This window comes from Anomaloglossus baeobatrachus, chromosome 5 (genome assembly GCF_048569485.1).
Source record: "Anomaloglossus baeobatrachus isolate aAnoBae1 chromosome 5, aAnoBae1.hap1, whole genome shotgun sequence".
Lineage (NCBI taxonomy): Eukaryota > Metazoa > Chordata > Amphibia > Anura > Aromobatidae > Anomaloglossus > Anomaloglossus baeobatrachus.
This window is the reverse complement of record NC_134357.1, coordinates 114,828,605-114,851,228: the sequence shown is the minus strand read 5'-3', so window position 1 is coordinate 114,851,228 and position 22,624 is coordinate 114,828,605. Positions and strand designations below refer to the sequence as shown.

Here is a 22,624-nt window from a genome sequence, read left to right as displayed (position 1 = left end):
CCCATCCTTGCAGCCACGTTTCCCCCCATCCTTGCAGCCACGTTTCCCCCCATCCTTGCAGCCATGTTTCCCCCCATCCTTGCAGCCACGTTTCCCCCCATCCTTGCAGCCACGTTTCCCCCCATCCTTGCAGCCACGTTTCCCCCCATCCTTGCAGCCACGTTTCCCCCCCATCCTTGCAGCCACGTTTCCCCCCCATCCATGCAGCCACGTTTCCCCCCATCCTTGCAGCCACGTTTCCCCCCATCCTTGCAGCCACGTTTCCCCCCATCCTTGCAGCCACGTTTCCCCCCATCCTTGCAGCCACGTTTCCCCCCATCCTTGCAGCCACGTTTCCCCCCATCCTTGCAGCCACGTTTCCCCCCATCCTTGCAGCCACGTTTCCCCCCATCCTTGCAGCCACGTTTCCCCCCATCCTTGCAGTCACGTTTCCCCCCATCCTTGCAGTCACGTTTCCCCCCATCCTTGCAGTCACGTTTCCCCCCATCCTTGCAGTCACGTTTCCCCCCCATCCTTGCAGTCACGTTTCCCCCATCCTTGCAGTCATGTTCCCCCCCATCCTTGCAGCCACGTTTGCCCCGTGCTCTGTTTGCCCCGTGCTCTCATGTTTGCTTTCCCCGTGCTCTCATGTTTGCTTTCCCCGTGCTCTCATGTTTGCTTTCCCCGTGCTCTCATGTTTGCTTTCCCCGTGCTCTCATGTTTGCTTTCCCCGTGCTCTCATGTTTGCTTTCCCCGTGCTCTGTATGTTTGCTTTCCCCGTGCTCTGTATGTTTGCTTTCCCCGTGCTCTGTATGTTTGCCCCTTGCTGTCACTGTCCCCAACAGCTTTTAAAAATGAAAAAAAAAAAACTTACCTTCCAGCACTCGCTCCTCTGCTGCGCACCGCTGGGTCCTTCAGTTCCCACGCGGCCACAAGACGCCGGCGCCGCCTACTGATGCTCCTCCGTCTCCTAGGCAACAGGCCTGCAGCCTGGGAGAGGAGGCGTGTCAGAGCGAAAAGAAATGTCTCCTCTGCTCAACACCACTTTGATCTGCTGGCGCGATCACACCGGCAGATCAAAGTGGCTCAGTGTGGTGACAGTGCGCGTGCCATAGGTTCGCCATCACTGCTATATAGTGTGCTTCTAGACCCCACAGTAAATAGTTTTATGCAGCTCTCGCCAGGAAGCTGTGTACATAATGTGGAGTCCAGTGAAGCGCTAGATACTACATACTGTAGTATATAGTGTGGTGCAATGTATATACTATATAGTGTATGCTTTTTGCTCCACTGAGGACTCCAGTGGAGCAGATAAACACTGCTCAAATGACGTTTAAACTATGAAACTATGTAGTGTATATACTATACACAAAGCGCTACCATATATAGTCAAACACGCCACACTATATTGAATACACTGTAGTTATACAGAGCGTCACATTGTATACAAAGCACTAAAGTATATAGTCAAACACAGCTCCACACTATAGTATTCAGTTCTACTGTATATACCTCCACTGCACTCCACAGTATATAACTATGTACATTGCAGCGCACTAAACGATATACACAAATTGTATATGGTTATACACCACTACAAAGGTTATAACTATGCTGTGCAGTGCAGTGCAGTGTGTGTGTGTGTGTGTGTGTGTGTGTGTGTGTGTTTGTGTGTATATATACTATATATTATATTATATGATGTGGTGGGGAGTATACTATAGTGCTGTATGTATAGTTCAGTGTGCTGCTGCAGTGTAGTGAACTATATACTGTTTAGTGCAGTGGAGCTATATATAACTCTATCCAGTAATATAGTGTGGAGTTGTTTGACTATATAGTACCCTACATTTATTTATATAATAGGAGTATAGAGTATAATAGGAGGAGTAGTCCTGGGGGGAGGGGAGGATAGTAGGAGGAGTAGTCCTGGGGGGAGGGGAGGATAGTAGGAGGAGTAGTCCTGGGGGGAGAGGTGAATAATAGGAGGAATAGTCCTGGGGGGGAGAGGAGGATAGGTGGAGTAGTCCTGGGGGGAGGTGTCTAATAGGTGGAGTAGTCCTGGGGGGAGGTGTATAGGTGCCCAATGTGTGCAGGGGGCGTGGCCGAGCGAGCACAGGGGGCGTGGCCGAGCAAGCACAGTGTGCAGAGGGGCGAGAGCCGAGCGGGCAATGCGTGCGGGGCCGAGCAGCCAATGCGATGGTTGTCATTGTAATGACGTCATTTTGGAGCAAGACAGACAGAATAAGGCAAAAAATATATTCACTATCTTTCTCTCTCGCTTTCTCTCTCTCGCTTTCTCTCTCTCGCTTTCTCTCTCTCGCTTTCTCTCTCTCGCTTTCTCTCTCTCGCTTTCTCTCTCTCGCTTTCTCTCTCTCGCTTTCTCTCTCTCGCTTTCTCTCTCTCGCTTTCTCTCTCTCGCTTTCTCTCTCTCGCTTTCTCTCTCTCGCTTTCTCTCTCTCGCTTTCTCTCTCTCGCTTTCTCTCTCTCGCTTTCTCTCTCTCGCTTTCTCTCTCTCGCTTTCTCTCTCTCGCTTTCTCTCTCTCGCTTTCTCTCTCTCGCTTTCTCTCTCTCGCTTTCTCTCTCTCGCTTTCTCTCTCTCTCGCTTTTTCGCTTTTTCGCTTTCTCTCTTTCTCGCTTTCTCTCTTTCTCGCTTTCTCTTTCTCTCTCTCTCTTTCTCTTTCTTTCTCTTTCTCTTTCTCTCTCTCTCTCTCTCTCTCTCTCTTTCTTTCTCTTTCTCTCTCTCTCTCTCTCTCTCTCTCTCTCTCTCTCTCTCTCTCTCTCGTGTGTGTGTGCTCGGTGTATACATGCGTGTGCTATGTACAGTTGAAACCAGTTGTTTACATACACTATCTAAAAAGACATATCTGCATGTTTTCTCACTATCTGACATGAAATCAAAATAAACCTTTCCTGTTTTAGGTCAATTAGGAACCAATATTATATATATTTGCCAAATATTTGCGAGAATGTTTGCCATTTTTATTACTTTCTGTAAAATCAAAGGTTTACATACACGAAGAGTACTATGCCTTAAAGGGAATGTATCGTCAGAAAAAAAAAATTAAATACCTGAAAAAATGTATAGTAATATTATTTTAATGTTTTGTTTAAATATTATTTTCTTTTTTTAATTGAGCAAAATGTAAAAAAAAAAATAAAAAAGTTTAATATTTTCCACTGTTTCCACTGTTAAACACTAGGGGGAGCAGCTTCTGAAATCTTACAGAAATCCCACTGTAGGAAAAAGCTCACGTTACAGCTTGCAGTAAAGTGGGCGGAGTCTGCTCTCCTGTGTGTGGTGGCACGCCTCCACCTCCCAATCTGAGTGTTTACAACAGATAACAGAGAATGACATGTAGGGACACAATGCAGAGCCATTTTGTTGGTGACCAGAAATGTCTAAAGCTGGGTTTACACACTGCAACATCGCAAAGGACATCGCTGTAACGTCACCGGTTTTGTGACGTAACAGCGACCTCCCTAAGTCTCTGCTAAGTCGCTGGTGAGCTGTCAAACAGGCAAACCTGGCCAACAACTCAACAGCGATCCGGACCTGCAGAGCGACCTAGCTGGTTGTTGGGGACGTTGATAAGCAGCCTTTTGAAAGGGAAGTTGCTAACAAAGTCTCTGCAAAGTCTTCACACACTGAAACTTCATGCTGCACAGCGGGAAACAAAGACCTAGGAATGGTCCTGAACAATTTGTAACGATTACAACTTCACAGCAGGGGCCGGGTCGCTGATAAGTTTCACACACTGCAACATCGCAAACAACATCGCTATTGCGTCACAAAACCGGTGACGTTACAGCGATGTCGTTTGAGATGTTGCAGTGTGTAAACCCAGCTTAAAGTGTCACCAAGGACAGCAGGAGTATCACACAGGACAGGATTAGATACACGGCTCTGCAGACAGTATCACACAGGAGAGGATTAGACACACAACTCAGGACACAGTATCACCCAGGCTAGGATTAGATACACAGCTCAGCAGACAGTATCACTTAGGCTAGGATTAGATACACGGCCGTGCAGACCGCATCACCCAGGACAGGATTAGATACACGGCCGTGCACACAGCATCACCCAGGACAGGATTAGATACACGGCCCGTGCAGACCCGCATCACCCAGGACAGGATTAGATACACGGCCGTGCAGACCGCATCACCCAGGACAGGATTAGATACACAGCTCAGCAGACAGCATCACCCAGGACAGGATTAGATACTGTCTGATGAGCTGTGTATCTAATCCTGTCCCTGGGTGATGCTGTCTGCTGAGCTGTGTATCACCCAAGAGAGGATTAGATACACGGCTCAGCAGATAGTATCAAACAGGAGAGGATAATACACAGCCGTGCAGACAGCATCAGCGGCGGTACTCCGCATGCAGTGGGGCATGGGCACACACATACACAGCAGCGGAGGGAAGAAGTGTCATCGGAGACGGTAACGGCGGGGGGAGGGGGCGGCGGTAGCAGTAACAGGGGCTGGGGAGAGCGGAGGGATGGGGTGTCAGCGGAGACGGTAACAGCGAGGGGGGAGGGGCGGGCACTAGCGGTAGCGGGGGCTGGGGAGAGCGGAGGGAGGCCGGTGTCATCGGTATTGGGGGCAGGGGAGGGGAGGCGGCCTGTACTCGCACATCCCGGCGGTTGACAGGGGTGAAGTGGAGCAAACAGCATACGCTGTGAGCTCCACGATGATGGCGCTGAACTCCTCCCTCTGCTGTGATCTTGACAGCCCAGGGGGCGCGTCCAGGTCACAGCATACGTCCACTGTAACGTTAAACATAGGGTCGGATAGCGACCACTATTTTTTATGCACAGGGGCTGCCATAAAGGAGTGTGTAACTGTTGTTACACACACAGCAAATCCAACATGGCCCCCAGTGCATACAGTAAAATTAGAATAACAGAAAAAGTAAATAAGCTACGATTTTCATTTTGTATTAGAAATACTTGATTTCAGAATCACTATTTTTAATACAAAAATAAAAAAACGCGGTCCCTGTCCCTTTAAATCAATATGGGACAGCCTATATGATAATTTCATGTCTTTAGAAGCTTCTGATTGGAGAAAGTAGAGCCACACTTGTGGATGTATTTTCATGCACACCTGAAACACACTGCTTCTTTGTGCAGCATAATGGGAAAGTCAAAAGAAATCGGGCAAGATCTCAGGAAGACAATTGTGGACTTGCACACACGTCTGGTTCATCCTTCGGTGCACTTTTCAGATACATGATGGTGCCTTGTTCATCTGTCAGCATCATGTTGTGGGGTTGTTTTAGTGCAGAGGGGACTGGTGCATTTCACAAAATAGATGGCATCATGAGGAAAGAAGATTATTTGGCAATATTGAGCAACAAACTCAAGACATCAGCCAAGAACTTAAAGCTTGGGTAGAAATGGGTCTTCCAAATGGACAATGATCTGAAGCATACTGCCAAACTGGTTACAAAGTGGCTTAAGGATAACAAAGTGTATGTTTTGGAGTGGCCATCACAAACCCCTGATCTCTGTCCTATTGCAAATTTATGGGCAAATCTGAAAAGACAGGTGCGAGCAAGGCGACCTACAAACATGGCTCAGTTACACCAGTTCTGTCAGGAGTAATGGGCGCAAATTCCGACCAACTATTGAGAAGTTTCTGGAAAGATATTGAAAACGTTTGTCCAAGTCATACAGTTTAAGGGCAATGGTACAAGGGCAATGGTACCAAATACTAATGAAATGTATGAAAACTTTTTACTTTGCAGAAAGTAATAAAAATGCCTTCTGTCTCTCACATTATTCTGGCATTTGGCAAATATAAATAATTTTGGTTCCTAATTGACCTAAAACAGGAAAGATTTATTCTGATTTCATGTCAGATAGTGAGAAAAACCTGCAGATGTCTTTTTAGAAAGATTATGTAAACTTCTGGTTTCAACTGTATACATGTGTTTGTGTCACATACTATGTGTCTGTAGCTTCCACATTTGTAAATCTCAGGTGCACAGATGAAAGTTCATAGGTGTAAGTAAACATGTCGGGAATTGACCAATGAACAAGCAAAATGCCGCAGATTCATCCGGTGATTGATTTTTTTGATCCGCCATAAACAATCCATAATTCTCAGTAGCTCATTGCCCAATGCACTGCAGAAGTGCTGCTGATAGCATGATACTTTAGGGGGCAGATTGCGGCGCTAGTGATCATTATAAGCCCTTCATTCTTCCTCATCCTGTGTAAAGAGGCCAAGAAACAAGAACTTAATGACTTCAATATTGTCGATCGCATGTTTTAATGGTCCGAACATGTTCAAGTGCATCCTAAATGCTTGAGTGTGATGGTGCAATATTTGTCTATTTAGGACCCCACTTTAAACTTGCCCAGGGCCCCACTGTGTGTAAATTAGGTCCTGCATACAGCGGCGTAACAACCGCGGTCGCAGAGGTCATCATTGCGGCCAGGCCCGACAGGTTAGGGGCCCAGCTTGCAGATCAGCAGCCGGCTCTTCTCTGTGAGAGAGGAGCTGCACTGTTCTGTCGAAGACCACGCAGCTGCTATATGACCCGTGAGTCAGGGGGGCCAGTGTCAGCGACGGCGGCATCGGGCCCCCCTCGTCAGTCATCACACACAGGCGAGCGCCTCTCCATGCTTCATCACTCTCCCCCTGTGCCTGCGTGGTGATGTCACTCCTGTGCAACCGCTGTGCTGAGGCATGCAAAGCGCATGACGGTGGGGGCTGTATTATACATGGAGGCCCTGGGTGGGGCTATATTATACATGGAGGCCCTGGAAGGGGGGGGACTACATTATACATGGAGGCCCTGGGGGGGGCTACATTATACATGGAGGCCCTGGGGGGGGCTACATTATACATGGAGGCTCTGGGGGGGGGGGGATACATTATACATGGAGGCCCTGGGGGGAGGGATACATTGTACATGGAGGCCCTGGGGGGGGGCTACATTGTACATGGAGGGCCCTGGGGGGGGGGCTACATTGTACATGGAGGCCCTGGGGGGGGGGGCTACATTGTACATGGAGGCCCTGGGGGGGGGCTACATTATACATGGAGGCCCTGGGGGGGGGGGGGGCTACATTATACAATGGAAGGCCCGGGGGGGGGGGCTACATTATACATGGAGGCCCTGGGGGGGGGGGGGGGGGCTATATTGTACATGGAGGCCCTGGGGGGGGGCTACATTGTACATGGATACATGGAGGCACTGGGGGGGGGGGGGCTACATTATACATGGATACATGGAGGCACTGGGGGGGGGGGGGGCTACTTTATACATGGATACATGGAGGCACTGGGGGGGGGGGCTACATTATACATGGATACATGGAGGCCCTGGGGGGGGGGCTACATTATACATTATACATGGAGGCCCGGGGGGGGGGGGCTACATTATACATGGAGGCCCTGGGGGGGGGGGGCTACATTATACATGGAGGCCCTGGGGGGGGGCTACATTATACATGGAGGCCCTGGGGGGGGGGGCTACATTATACATGGAGGCCCTGGGGGGGGGGGCTACATTATACATGGAGGCCCTGGGGGGGGGGGGCTACATTATACATGGAGGCCCTGGGGGGGGGGGCTACATTATACATGGCTGCATAGTACAACATAAAGAACACTTTATTCATGGACTATAGGGATGCATTATATATGGAGGTCTATGGGGATGCATTATACAGCATGAAGGACACCTTATACTGCACCCCATACTACTCCCATGTATAATCCACCCCTATAGTCCATGTATAATATATAGAGGACTATGGAAAGGCATTATAAAACATGGAGGGCTATGGGGGGTGTAGTATAATATATGGCGTTCTATGGAGTTGCATTAGAATAGATGGAGTACTATGGGGTGAATTATAATACATAGAGAACTATGGGAAATGCATTATCATACATGGAGGACTATGCGGGTGCATTCTAGTATATGAAGGGTTATGTGGGACCCTTTATATTATATAACAGAGGCTTCACGGACTTTTTTGATTTGCATACTTCCCAGGGGGCAATGCACCTATGTTTTCACTGTGTTGAGCGCCATGCTGGCTGCCGGCAGTGTTTTCTCTGGCTGGTCTCCCCCGAGATGAGTGATTGTTTTGTCTTGCTGGTCTACTAAGCATTGCTCTCACCTGGCCAGAATCTACTCCACACTGATGAGAGGCAATACCCCGAAACAGCTGTCTGTGGATGGATACCTGCCTTGATATTGTCCCTTGTCATATCCTTAAACTCGTCAAGAGTTGGATATTGACTAGAAGGGCCACTTAATATTCTGGTTATGGTGGTCTCCTAAAAAGAGCCACTCCTTGGCTAGTTTCCGTGTTGAGACTCCTAACAGAGGTTCCACGGACCTTTTGATTTGCCTTTATACTATATGGAAGGCTATTTGGGGGCCATTATAGTATTTGGAGAACTAATATACTCGCATTAGAGGGACAAAGATACAAACATGGGATGAGAACATTTTGTGCTGAGGGAAAAAGGCTCTTTCCCATGCTCTGCTATACATCTTTTCTCAGCACCCAGCTTTCCCATGCTCTGATATGGGAAAGCTAGGTGCTGATGGAAAGATGTATAGCAGAGCATGGGGAAGCTGGGTGTCGAAGACCAGATGGGTATCAGAACATAGGAAAGCTGGGTGCCGATAAAGGGATTTCAGATCATGGGAAACCTGGGTAGTGAGGGTTAAGAGCCAAGTGTCAGCGTCATTATCCTGTACCTCTGGTGTCTGTGTACGTGGAGGGGGGGGCCCAGGTCCAAACTTTGCACTGGGGCCCATCAAACTCTAGTTATGCCACTGCCTGTATATAATTGTATGAATATGAAAACCATACAGTGGCGTCTAGAGACAATAATAAGGCTTACAATCCTTATGATGAAAGAAAAAATTGAATCCTTTCACTCCCACTGAATTAAGAGAACTAACCAGCGATGTCACCTTTCCAAAATGAATGTACTTGTCAAGTGTAGAGGTTACAGCTGACATCCCAGCATAGCTAACAACTCCAGCCTTTCAGATATGAATAGATTCATAGTCAGCCATAATGTTAGGTGCCATATTGTAAAGAACTGATGACAGACCTATAAATACCAGTGTGAACACATAACCTTTGTCTGTTAATTATCCTGTCTGAGTGCCAAAGGTCTTCACGTTTCAGGCATGGTTATTATTAGAGTTGATCGCCGGGCTCCACCATTGCTCCGGCTCATAGACTGTGCATGACTGATATATGATAATGGGTCTCTCTGTGGTGGGTATCATGCTTATATAGAGTGTCAGTTTTGGTGGTCTACCAATGTGTTGCACAAACTGCACCATACCTAAGCTTGTGTTGCCTCCTCTTTGTAAGATAGAGCTGTTATTTTAGGATTGAACACCTGGCACGCCAATATCACGCCTGAGGTAGGGGCGTCGAGTGCTCCCCTATTTAGAGATGTTCGAGATCTGTGATGACCAGGAGTAGGTCAGCCCGCACACAAGGTGAATTTCTGACTGCATTATTTTCACATCTATCCACATATTATTAAAAACACATTTAACACAATAACCTTTTTTAAAATAGGTCATTTTCTGCTGACACATTCCTTTTAACCCCCCCCTGCCTTTGCTACAAAAATGTATTCCAGCCTCTCTGCCATGGAAAGTAAAGGAGGATGGAATAACCCTTTATCAGACATATGTGCAGACCTGGTAAAAGGCAAATCTGGTGACAATTACCTTATACTACGTTAGATTATTCAAGATGCTGCAGTCCTCAATAACTAAGAACAAATAATTAACACACATGGAATAAACAACTAAAATATTGAATGAAAAAAAATGCCAAGTAACAATAATTGTTTCTTCTTTCAGTTTTGTTTTGTTTTTTTTAGTTGGTGGAAAGCCATTGTGATTAAATCCAATGCACTACATTATCTACAGCTGCTATCTCCTAGAGCAGTCCATGGTGAACCTTTCATATGCCGAGTGTCCAAACTGTAGCCCTAAACCCAATTTTTTTTCCGAAGTGCCAACCAATCCTATTATGTAAATAATTGATTTTAACCTTACCTTTGCAGTTTTCTCTTCTCTTCAGCAGGGGGCATCACGCTCATGCTTACCACACATTGAAGCTGACCCACTGCCCTTTGCAGACACAGCAGTTGGATTGATTTTTCTACAAAAAATTGCAGCATATTAGACAGATTTTAGCATGGAATGCAATCAGATGTCACCCTGTAATCTACATTTCAAAGTCTGAACATCTTGAAATCGCATAAAGACGTACGAGTTGCTCCCCTCCCCTTTCATTGTGTAGTACTGTTCCCCTTCCTGGGACACTTCCTGGTAAACATGTCCCTCATCCTCATATATATATTTCCTACATTCTTGTATATTTGTCCCCATCATGGCCCCATGCTGGTAAATGTACCCCCATGCTGGTAAATGTTCCACCTTTCTGGTAAATGTACCCCATCCTGGTAAATGTACCCGATCCTGGCATGTTCCCCCTTTCTGGTAAATGTACACCATCCTGGCATGGTCCCCCATCCTGGTAAATGTCACCCTTCCTGGCATGTTCCCCTTCCTGCTAAATGTTCCCCATCCTGGTAAATATACCCCATGCTGGCGTGTTTTCCCATCTTGGCATGTTCATGTACCCCCATCCTGTCATGTCTTCCCATCCTGCTATGTTTATGTACCCCCATCCTGGCATGTTTCCCCCATCCTGGCATGTCTCCCCATCTTGGCATGTTCATGTACCCACATCCTGCCATGTTTCCCCCATGCTGCCATGTTTCCCACCACCTTGGCACAGCCGCACACAGTTAAAAAAACAAAAAAAACACAAAAACCTCACCTTCCAACACCCACTCCACCACTGTGTGCTGCTGAGTCCTCAATTTCCGCACAGCCACAAGACGTCATTACTGCACTGCTTACTGACGCTCCTGCCATCTCCTAGGCAGCAGACCTGCGGCCTAGGAGAGGAGTGTTATAGCAATAAAAAATGTCTCCTGCGCTCTAACACAACTTTGAACTGCAGGCATGATCACACCAGCAGTTCAAAGCGGCTGGATGAGGCGACCGCACGCGTGCCAACAGAGAGGGCTCTACGTGCCCAGTCTGGCACGCATGCCATAGGTTTGCCATCACTGTCCTAGGGAGTCAAAATAGGGGGATATGGAGTTGTATTTTCTCCTGTATGTTGTGTGAGAGTGTAGTTAGAATTAGACATGGCATGAGGCCATGTCTACAACCCACAGATGTTGCTCAGGTAGTGCAGCTCAGCCAGGATGGCACATCAATGTGAGCTGTGGCAAGAAGGTTAGTTGTGTCTGTCGGCACAGTGTCCAGAGCATGGAGCTGATACTAGGAGACCTGGAGGGGGCTGTAGGAGGGCAACAACTCAGCAGCAGGACCGCTACTTCCGCCTTTGTGGAAGGAGGAACAAAAGGAGCAGTGCCAGAGCCCTGCAAAATAACCTCCAGCAGGCCACTAATATCCATGTCTGCCAAACTGTCAGAAACAGATTCCATGAGGGCCTGAGGTCCACAAGTGGGTGTTGTGCTTACAGCCCAACACCGTGCAGATTTGCAGATTCAACATTGGCGCCATGTACTCATCACGAATGAGAGCAGGTTCACACTGAGCACATGTGACAGATGTGACTGTCACGGGTGACAGTCATGTGGTTTTTGGCCATAGAAGGTCATAGCATTTGGCTGTGCAGAATGCTCCCTGACTTTCCATTGATCCTGGTGTCAGTATTCATTGGTATAGGTAGCTTTCCTGCTGGATTCATCTCTCCCCCTTTTGGACCCATCAGGATCTCTCCTTCCACCCAGCTGTTAACCATCATCATTTTCTTGGTGCTTAAATACCCCTTCCTTCCTTGGACTGGTGCTGGTGATATTTTCAGTTCATTCAATTCTTGGTTTCAAGCAGGGGACTTGTACTCCTCTGTAGTATTGTTGCTGAAAACCTTGGTGAACTTCTACCTGAGTCATCTGTTAAGTTGCTCATTCATTTTCCCCCTGTGTGTCCTCCTTATGTCGTCTATAGGGTTTAGTGGGGTTGACCTAGGGATACCTAGATCAGGTATCCAGCTCGGCGCATAGGTTCCGCAGCTATCTAGGGTGGTGAGGGACCCCAGGGACCAGCAGTAGGTTTGGTCAGAGATCACAATCTTCCTTTTCCCTAAACATAGGGTTTCCCTTCCCTTTCGCTGTTCGCTTGATACTTCCCTGTACCTAGCGTGACAGTCTAGTGACACCTTGGAGAATATTCTGCTGCCTGTAACATCCTCCAGCATGACTGGTTTGGCATTGGGCCAGTAATGGTGTGGGGAGGAATTTTTTTTTTTTTTTGGAGTGCCGCACAGCCCTCCATGTGCTAGCCAGAGGTACCCTGACTGCTTTTAGGTATAGGGATGAGATGCTCGGAACCCTTGTGAGACTATATGCAGATGCAGTAGGCCCTGGGTTCTTTCGGATGCATGACAGTGCTAGGCCTCATGTGGCTCAAGTGTGTCTGCAGTTCCTGCATAATGCAGAAATTGCTGCTATGGACTGGTTTGCCTGTTCCACAGAAAACCATTGAGCACATCTGGGATATCATGTGTCGTTCCATCCACCGATGTCACGTTGCACCATAGACTGTCCAGGAGTTAACTGGTGCTTTAATCTAGGTCTGGGAGGAGATCCCTCAAGAGAACATCTATCGCCTCATCAGGAGCATGCCCATGTATTGGAGGGAGGTCATACAGGCACGTGGAGGCCACACGCACTGCTGAGCCTCATTTTCTTGTCTTGAGGCATTTACATTGAAGTTCGATTTAGCCTTTAATTTGATTTTCCACACTGATGTCGAGTATCGTTCCTAACCAGACGTCCATGAGATATTAATTTTGATTTACGTTGATCATTTTTATATTTTATTGTTCTCAACGCATTCCACTATGTAATTCATGAAGATTTCCAATTGGAATATGTCAGTCATTCACATTTCGGATGATAACAAGATCTCATTGGGTATAACTAGAAAAAGGATGTTTCATATGATTTTCTCCTGTATGTTGTGTGAGAGAGTAGTCAGAATTCTATAAAAAAAAAAGTGTATGTATGAGAAAACTTAAACAACACAATGTAAAGCTGGGTTTACACACTGCCACATCTCAAACGACATCGCTGTAACGTCACCGGTTTTGTGACGCAATAGCGATGTTGTTTGCGATGTTGCAGTGTGTGAAACCTATCAGCGACCCGGCCCCTGCTGTGAAGTTGTAATAGTTACAAATCGTTCAGGACCATTCCTAGGTCCTTTGTTTCCCGCTGTGCAGCATGAAGTTTCAGTGTGTGAAGACTTTGCAGCGACTTTGTTAGCAACTTCCCTTTCAAAAGGCTGCTTATCAACGTCCCCAACAACCAGCTAGGTCGCTCTGCAGGTCCGGATCGCTGTTGAGTTGTTGGCCAGGTTTGCCTGTTTGAACGCTCACCAGAGACTTAGCAGAGACTTAGGGAGGTCGCTATTGCGTCACAAAACCGGTGACGTTACAGCGATGTCCTTTGCGATGTTGCAGTGTGTAAACCCAGCTTAACTCCCAAGTCAATCACACTTCTGTGAAATCAACCTAAATTTAACTAATTAGCATTTAGATAAAGGAATTTAATTAAATTTGCATACATGCAGTGATAAACTTGAATGGAGACCAAAAGTGTGAGGAGCCCACAATAGGTCAACAGCAGCTCATATTAGCATAGTACAATCAGAAGAAAGACATGAGCAAGAATAGCTAGCTGAAAAAATACACATTTTTAAATATTATTCAAAGTGCAAAGGCATAGGGTAAATATCAGAGAGTACATAAGACATGATAAAAGGGGGACGGGAAATTGAGATGTACCATATATAAGCGTAGAGCAAGGGCTACAGATGTAGTGCTGGCCGACCTCAAAAGGGAAACCATACAATTTTTAAAAATGCAAGGTCTCAATCAATGTGTATACAAAGTGGACAAGGAGGAATTGGCCTTCCAAAAAAGGTTAAATTGCATTTGGCTTTCAACACTTCCTGAATCCTTCTGGGCATGCTCTTGATAAGGTTTAAGCATGTCTCGACCGAAATTTGATCCCAGGTCTCTTTTACACCTTCCCAATGTTGGTGCATACTGTTCGACTCACCTTGGTATCTATACAGCTATTCTTAACCTATACTCAAAAGTGTTAAATTGGATTGCGATCTGGGGACTGTGGGGGCCAAGCCAGCGCCTCTACTTCATTGTCATTGAAGAATTTCTGCTCCAATCTCGACATATGCTTTGGGTCGCTGTCCTGCTGGAAGACTGTTGGCCTTTTCATACCCATAGTACTCGTTGGTAGAAAGTAACTAGCAAATGGACCATGGACCCGTAGAAGCATGCATGGTTAGCGCAAAAGGGCAGTAGTTCTGGGGGAGCTCGCACACAGCTCTGCCACTGCCTTTTTATGCACACCTTTTTTGTACCAATAAATCCTTTTCACGGATCTTGGAGTGGAGCCACTTTTTCTTTTTTTTTTGTGGATTACCTGCTGGACATCTGCCTCCTTTTGAAGTGTGCCCCTCTGAGCATGTTTGATTTTTGGATCTGGAGCAGCTTTCCTCTGGCCACTGAACCATAACCATGAAAGGTAAACACTCGTAGTGCAGGATCAATTCTTTGTTTTACTGAGTAGAAAGTAACTAGTCTTCTCAGATACTCACATATAGCTCAGCTTTAAGACCCACCTTTTATCCTGATCAAGTATCCAACTCCTTTGGCTGTGAAACACCCCCCCCCTTATCATCCAGCTTCCTCCATCAAACTTGACAGCTCCTTCAGTTTCTCAAATATTAGCCTATTTTTCCATTTTTGTTTATTCCAGACCCATTTTCACCCATTAGAGCCTAGTCTATGGACTTTCATCCCATCACTCCAAATTGCCAATTTCCAGCCTGCTAAGTTTGTACTTCTTTGAAAACTCAAGCCAACGCTTCTTATGACAATTTTGAAAACTAGGCTTCACCTTTTTTCAGGCTGCGAATTCCAGACTTGTGTAATGTGCATTTCATGGTGCTTGCATGAACACTATGATCTCACTATTATGATGCATTGAAGCCCCTCCACTGATGTTTTGTTGCTCCAGAACTGATAGTACTTCTGATGAGCTGACTTGTTGACTCGGATATTTTGCCTGGATTTCCACCACTTGGCTTTTGAATGGATGGAGAGACTTCATTTCGTATTCTTCCAACTTTCATGGCTCTTACCTGATGCAGTTTGGCAGTTATCGTGACCAAGAGATTAGCTGGATTATTCTGTTCCTCTTTTCTTGAAGTTTTTTTTCATGGCTTAACCTTGATTCACTTGGGAATGAACCTAACAACACACTGAGCTATTATGGAATGTGAGAACAGGATGTAATTTGTAGTATACAGGAACAAAGATTTTACTACCACCAGGAGCAAAACATTAACAATGCAGTGACATGACCGTAATCTGCAAAACTAATCCTATGCTAAATAGTTGCAAGTCAATCTTGCGTATGAGCTGGTCCAGATGATTGGCTATAAAATTAAGGTAGTCTCACACTCAAAGCTGTAGTGGATAGTGAAATATGGAGCCTGAAAGTCAAAAGTTCAAAACCTTGTTACCCTTTTGCTAATCAGCGTGACTCCGTAGGTAGAATTTGCAGTTACGCAAAATTGGTTTGTCCTGTTGTGTTCATAGGTTTATGTTTTTATTCACAGGCAGGAATTTGTAGATGCCTACGTGGACTACACCTTCAATCATTCTGTGGCTGCCTTATTTGACGCATTTTATGCAGGCTTTCACAAAGTGTGTGGAGGCAGAGTCCTAGAGCTCTTCCAACCAAATGAGCTTCAATCCATGGTGATCGGCAACACAAACTATGACTGGAAGGAATTGGAGAAGGTTGGTAACCTGATTTGCTGCTGAGATATTATTATAAATTTTACAAATAACAGAGGCACTCACAAGTATACCAGGAGAGAGTGAGGCACACCTTTATAATGACACAAAATATATATACAACTGTTAGAATAAGTATAATATCTAGGTGTAAATTCACACTGTGGCTACTGGCTAGTAGAAGACAAACACAACATAAGATAAAAACATTTTTTAATAAACTGTAAAAAAAAAAAAAAACACTGCAACATAGTGTAGCCAATTGGGATTGTCTCTAACTTTAGTATCTCACTTTACAATGTGCCAGCAGTCCTCAAAATAGAAGGGTGCAGATAATGACCTGGTGCTGACTGTTTTACACTTGCCTGGGAAAAGTTAATTGGACCAGACATAGCCTTGAGAACACAAAAACATGGACAAAACTGAGGACTGTATTACCAGGGGCTGGCCAAGGAAACTTAGTGCAGCAGATGGAATATGCATCATGCTTCTAATCTAAATTGGAAGTGGAATCATCTCACAACTGGCAGCAACCAGTGGAACCCAACTGCACCCATATACTGTTTGGAGACGTCTGGCCAGAAGTGATCCGCATAGAAGAGTTGCAGCCAAAAAGCCATATCTTCGACATGAAAGCAATGTCAAGTGACTCCACAATGCACGAAAACATAGGAACTGGGGTACAGGAAAAATGGCGTTTGGTGTTCTGGACTGATGATTTAAAATGTGAGCGATTTGTCTGTAACAGAGGCAGGTTGTTTGCTGAAGGGCTGGAGAACAGTACAATCATGTGTGTATGCAGGTAACAGTGAAGCATGGTGGAAGGTCCCTGCAAGTTAGTGTCTGCATTTCACGAAATGGTGTTAAAAAAAAAAAAAAGTAAATAAAAAAAATAATAAAGTGATGTCACCCGCTCAGTAGTGCCATACAGACTGTATACATGAGATTGCTGGCTGGGGCACTGTAACAGATGCTGTAGGGTATATATACATTACACAGGGTGTACAGCAGTGTGTGTATAAGTAAACACACCTTGTATACATACAGATATGAGGGAGACCTGAGCTGCACTGAGAGCATTCACAGATACCGAGTGAGCTCTGCTAACTGCAGCCCCGCCCACATACATGTGAAGCCCCGCTCTCTGGTCAGTTTCCACAGCCCCGAAGTAAGGGAGAATCTGGCATTACAGGAAGCAGGAGGTTCTCGGCCAGAGATAATGACCAGAAGAGCAGCTCAGGCTACAGGTGGATTTGACAAAGCAAAGTACTTGGTGAAATGCTTCTCTATGGTAGCTTAGTAGAAAGGGACATGTGAAGTAGTCGCTAACCCCTTTAAATCGTGGAAATCTTGTTGCAAGATAATATCTTGCAATGTAAAAGTAAAACCCAGAAACGATGGTGATTATTGCCTTTTTTTCACCCCAATTGGAATATATTTCCCGTTTTCCAGTCCATCACATAGTAAAATGATTGGTGTCATTCAAAACTACAACTAATCCCAGAATAAAAAAAATAACAATCTAGCATACTGCTATGTTGACAAACAAAACTTTATTTTACCTCCCATTTGGAAGAAGGGGAGGAAAAAAAACGCAAAAATGGACAACCATGATTCTCTATACAATAGTAGATAATATTCTGAGCGCATACTAATGCTGTATTTCACCTTTTGTCTTTATGTAGCATACTGAATATAAAGGGGAGTACTGGGCAGATCATCCTACCATGAAAATGTTTTGGGAGGTTTTCCATGAGTTACCACTTGAAAAGAAAAAGCAGTTTTTATGTAAGTATGCTTTCCTGCTCTTCTCTTGGTACCTTTTTAAGCTGCCATGATAGAACTGTACATCATAAATTGTCTTAATTTATGCCAAGATGTAGTTTTGTTATGGTGATGGCACAGAAATCAGTATGATGACCAAATAAGCCCAGTGGCAACTTCAGGCCATAACGGCCAATCCTTGATCTTTATAACAATCTGCTATTAATAAAAATAAAACTCATTTTGCAAACAAGAAGATATCCTAATTAGTGATAAGCAAGCACTACCATGCTCTGTACTTGTAACGTGCAGTCGGACGCTCGGACGGCCACGACTTATATACGGAGTATAATGGGTATAATGGAAGTCAAAGGGGGAACTCAAGCATATTTCTGGAAAATCTTCCTGAAAAATTCAAAAATTTCCCATGGACTTCTATTATACTCCGGTATACGAATAGAGTCCATCCGAGCGTCCAACTGCTCGTTACGAGTATTGAGCACCCGAGCATGGTAGTACTTGCTCATCACTACAGTCATCATACAGCCACATAAGTGTAAAAATAAAAATGTCATGGGCTCTGAATGCTGTCTTGCTAAATTACTGCTGGCCTTACTGCCAGGGTGGCCTTGGTCCTTGAAGGTTTACAGTGAGTACGGAAAGTATTTAGACCCCTTTAGACCCCTTTAAATTTTTCACTTTGTTTCATTGCAGCCATTTAGTAACTTCAAAAAACGTTCATTTTTTTTTCTCATTAATGTTTACTCTGCACCCCATTTTGACAACAAAAAAAAAATGAAATGTAGAAATTTTTGCAAATTTATTAAATAAGAAAAACTAAAATATCACATGGGCATTAGTATTCAGACCCTTCAGACACTCGTATTTAAACCACAGGCTGTCCATTTCCTTGTGATCCTCCTTGAAATGGTTCTAATCCTTCATTGGAGTCCAGCTGTGTTTAACTAAACTGATAGGACTGATTTGGAAAGGCACACACCGGTCAATATATAAAATCTTTCAGTGCATGTCAGAGTAAATGAGAATCATGAGGTCAAAAAAACTGCCCAAGGAGCTCAGAGACAGAATTGTGACAAGGCACATATCTGGCCAATGTTACAAAAGAATTTCTGCAGTACTCAAGGTTCCGAAGAGCACAGTGGCCTCCATAATTTTTAAATGGAGGAAGTTTGGGAGCACCAAAACTCTTCCTTGACCTGGCCATCCAGCCAAACTGAGCAATTGTGGGAGAAGAGCCTTGGTGAGAGAGGTAAAGAAGAGCCCCAAGATCACTATGGCTGAGCTCCAGAGATGCATTAGGGAGATGGGAGAAAGTTCCACAAAGTCCAACTATCACTGCAGCCCTCCACCAGTCGGGTCTTTATGGCAGAGTGGCCCGAGAGAAGCCTCTCCTCGGTGCAAGAAATATGAAAGCCCGCATAGAGTTTGCACAAAAACACATGAAGGACTCCTAGACTGAGAAATAATATTCTCTGGTCTGATGAGACGAAGATAGATTTATCACCAAAAAGTTCTAAGCGGTATGTGTGGAGAAAACCAGGCACTGCTCATCACCTGCTCCATACAATCCCAACAGTGAAACATGGTGGTGGCAGGATCATGCTATGGGGGTGTTTTTCAGCTGCAGGGATAGGACAACTGCTTGCAATTGAAGGAAAGATGAATGCGGACAAGTACAGAGAGATCCTGGAAGAAAACCTCGTCCAGAGTGCTCTGGACCTCAGACTTGGTCGAAGGTTCACCTTCCAACAAGACAAGGACTCTAAGCACACAGCTAAGATAACAAAGGAGTGGCTTCAGAACAACTCTGTGACCATTCGTGACTGGCCCAGCCAGAGCCTTGACCTATATCCAATTGAGCATCTCTGGAGAGACCTGAAAATGGCTGTCCACTAATGTTCACCATCCAACCTGACGGAACTGGAGAGGATCTGCAGGAAAAAATGGCAGAGAATCCCCAAATCCAGGTGTGAAAATCTTGTGGCATCATTCCCAAGAAGACTCATGGCTGTACTCGCTCAAAAGGCTGCTTCTACTCAATACTGAGCAAAGGGTCTGAATACTTTGAAATATCACATGTTCATGTTTTTCTTGTTTAATAACTTTTTAAACATTTCTGTTTTTTTCTGTCAAGATGGGGTGCAGAGTGTACATTAATGAGAAAAAAAAGAACTTTTTTGAATTTACCAAATGGCTGCAATGAAACAGAGTGAAAAGTTTAAAGGGGTCTGAATACTTTCCGTACCCACTCTATAAATGAACATTTGTTCTTTTGATTGTGGTATGATAGAATGCAGTGGCATTAAACCAAGAATACAACACCAGGAATTGGTCAGAATTTGGAAGGCGCCATGTTACTTGCTCTCCCAAAGTCGAGCACTGCCTCTCTGCCGCTGCCCTTTTTTGTATTGATCAGCTGTAGCGGTGAAGTCACGTCAACAGTGATCCTGCCAATTAATGAAGTCAGGAGTTTGTGCCATCTACATCGGTTGAGCTCATTGTCTGCAGCACTGTCAACATGACTTCACCATGTCAGTTAAGCAACTGAGACCGGAGCAGCAGAGGAGAGGAATGACTGCAACCAGGAAGGGTAAGTAAAGCTCAGTTTTATATTACACATCACTAAGACACTGGGCTAAAATAAGAATGACCCCTTTAAATTCAGTCCGAGAATGCAGCATAATGGATGGCACAATATGACAAGTGTATGAAATGTAAGAATAGAAGTGATGGGTGTGAGGCAAATCCCGGGATATGAAGATGAATTATGACTCCAGTCATAATCCCTCATCACTCCCTGGCAGTGCCCCCTCCCTTCTTGTTCTCAGTGTTCCACTTACACCTCCATGGCCATGTCCTGTGATATGGAGATGAGGTGGTGTGGGAACAATGGACACAGGATGACTCCCTGCCGTCACCCTGTAACAAGAGTTGTATCTCATTAGCAAGGCTATGGAACTAGCAGACAGAACGACTCCAGTAAAAAATGGTTCATATCTCGCAAGCCATATTTCCGATAAATATGGCAACCATAAAAATGGTGTCTCCGCATGCGGACGATGCCGGCACACCCTTTTTATGGGAGCAGGACATTGGGAAATGCCCCAGGCGTGATATCAGCCAATGGGGAACTGGCAGACAGGTCATGAGTCACCTCGTTCTGTAGCTAAATTCATAACTGTCACAATGAGAGCATTGGCGTCCGCCTACGACGCTCCCAGGCAAAGTTATGGCCATATTCCATGTTGTGGATTTTGTCCATAACTCCAGCCAGGGGTGGAGCAGTGCTCCCTCTGAGGTCACGAAGGTAGGAGGGGACCTGGATTTGTCCAGGTTGATAACCCTACTTCGGCCATTTTCCAGTGTTCTTTTCGCTGGGGGCACGTGTAGGAAACATCTGTGGGAAGGATCCTAGAAACCTGGGTACAGCGCCCCCCTGTGGCCAGACGCAACAAGGTAACTGCTGGAACTGTGTATGCCTGTTTGTAACCCATGCTTTGATTGTAACTGTACTCTGACATATGTATATTCTGTAGATTCCCTATTGTATATATTGTAGTTTCTAGTGTGCTTTAGGCTGATTAAATTATATAATTAATCTTGGGCTGTTCTGTTATCTCGATCTTGAATCCCACGTCTGTGTGTTCGGCTAATAGTTACCGTGAAGCGGTTGGTGGCAGCGAGTTTGTGCCAAGGATTATTGTGGGGAGGCCAGTGAGATTCGGGGAGATTTTATATATTCCGCCCGCGGAGGTCGGGGGAATATATACCTTACTCTCACCGGGGACCCTTCAATAATCGGCATAAGTAGTATAGCGGCCTCCTTGCTTATTGTCGGGCAATTCCATAATTGGCCTGACTATAAGAGGGGCGCTAGAGAGCGCGTCACGTGCTCTGTCTGTCGGTCGGGAGGTATAAAGGAGGGGTGACCCCCACTTGTTACCCCCCGATTGTGACGTACTGGTAGCCAGCGCGGGGGATTTCTGAGTGACCCCCCGGTGGTTTGTGACAATGGGGATCACAGCTTTTCCTAGTTCTCTTCTCACTTGTTGATGTCTTTTAAAAGGTAAAGATTAATTTCCCAAAATACAGAATCCTTTCCATTATGTGATCGTGTCCCTTGGTTTCTTTGCAGTGTTTCTGACTGGCAGTGACCGCATACCTATTCTTGGAATGAAAAGTTTAAAACTCATAATCCAGCCAACAGGCGGAGGAGATGGCTTCCTACCTGTCGCCCACACGTGTTTCAATCTTTTGGATCTCCCTAAATATACCAGTAAAGAGACACTACAAGAAAAACTGATCCAGGCCATTGACCATTATGAAGGATTCAGCCTTGCATAACGAAGATTTTCGTCTCTTCTACTTTACTTTGCAGCCTTGAGTAACTGAGCCATGCCAAGACGACATTAAAAATTCTATATAAATCTAGTTTTCTTAAGGCTGTTTTGCAGTTAAAACAAAAGGCCTGTACAGGCTCTGTGTACAGCACCTTGTACATAATCATGAATGTCCCTTTCATCTTAAAATTCAGTAGGAAATTTGTGGTCAGAACTTCTCATTTTCTCTATTTAGTGTATTTCAATTCATAAAGTCTGTTGTTTATAATCCTCAATCACATTGTAAAAAATGCAATAAAAATAAAGTTTTTACTTTAAAATTTGAAGTATTTTCTGTTTTTATATGTATTCTGCATATAACAGAAAACCTGTTTATTAAGCCCTGAAAGTTGTGGTATAGGGAATTTGTAGGCATCAATATGGATGTGCAGATCCTAGAAAGCTGAATAAAAGGATACCTTGAGATCTGCTATGCAGTGTCTAATTCCAGAGAAAATCTCATTTGCATGTGAGAAAAATGTGAAGGTCTATAGCTGGGTTTACACACTGCAACATCGCAAAGGACATC

The 22,624-nt window shown here is 45.2% G+C and overlaps 1 protein-coding gene across 2 annotated transcripts in view; it reads left to right on the top strand.

The window, feature by feature from the left end:
• The window catches only part of HERC4 (HECT and RLD domain containing E3 ubiquitin protein ligase 4), a 144,405-nt gene extending 122,020 nt beyond the window's left edge, over positions 1-22,385 (top strand). For both annotated transcript variants that reach the window (XM_075348783.1, XM_075348782.1), the window contains 3 exons: positions 15,751-15,934; positions 17,617-17,719; positions 21,852-22,385. In XM_075348783.1, the coding sequence (XP_075204898.1) occupies positions 15,751-15,934; positions 17,617-17,719; positions 21,852-22,060 (496 nt within the window). In that variant the 3' untranslated portion in view covers positions 22,061-22,385. The remainder of the gene's footprint in view (positions 1-15,750; positions 15,935-17,616; positions 17,720-21,851) is intronic.
• Positions 22,386-22,624: the final 239 nt, after the last annotated feature.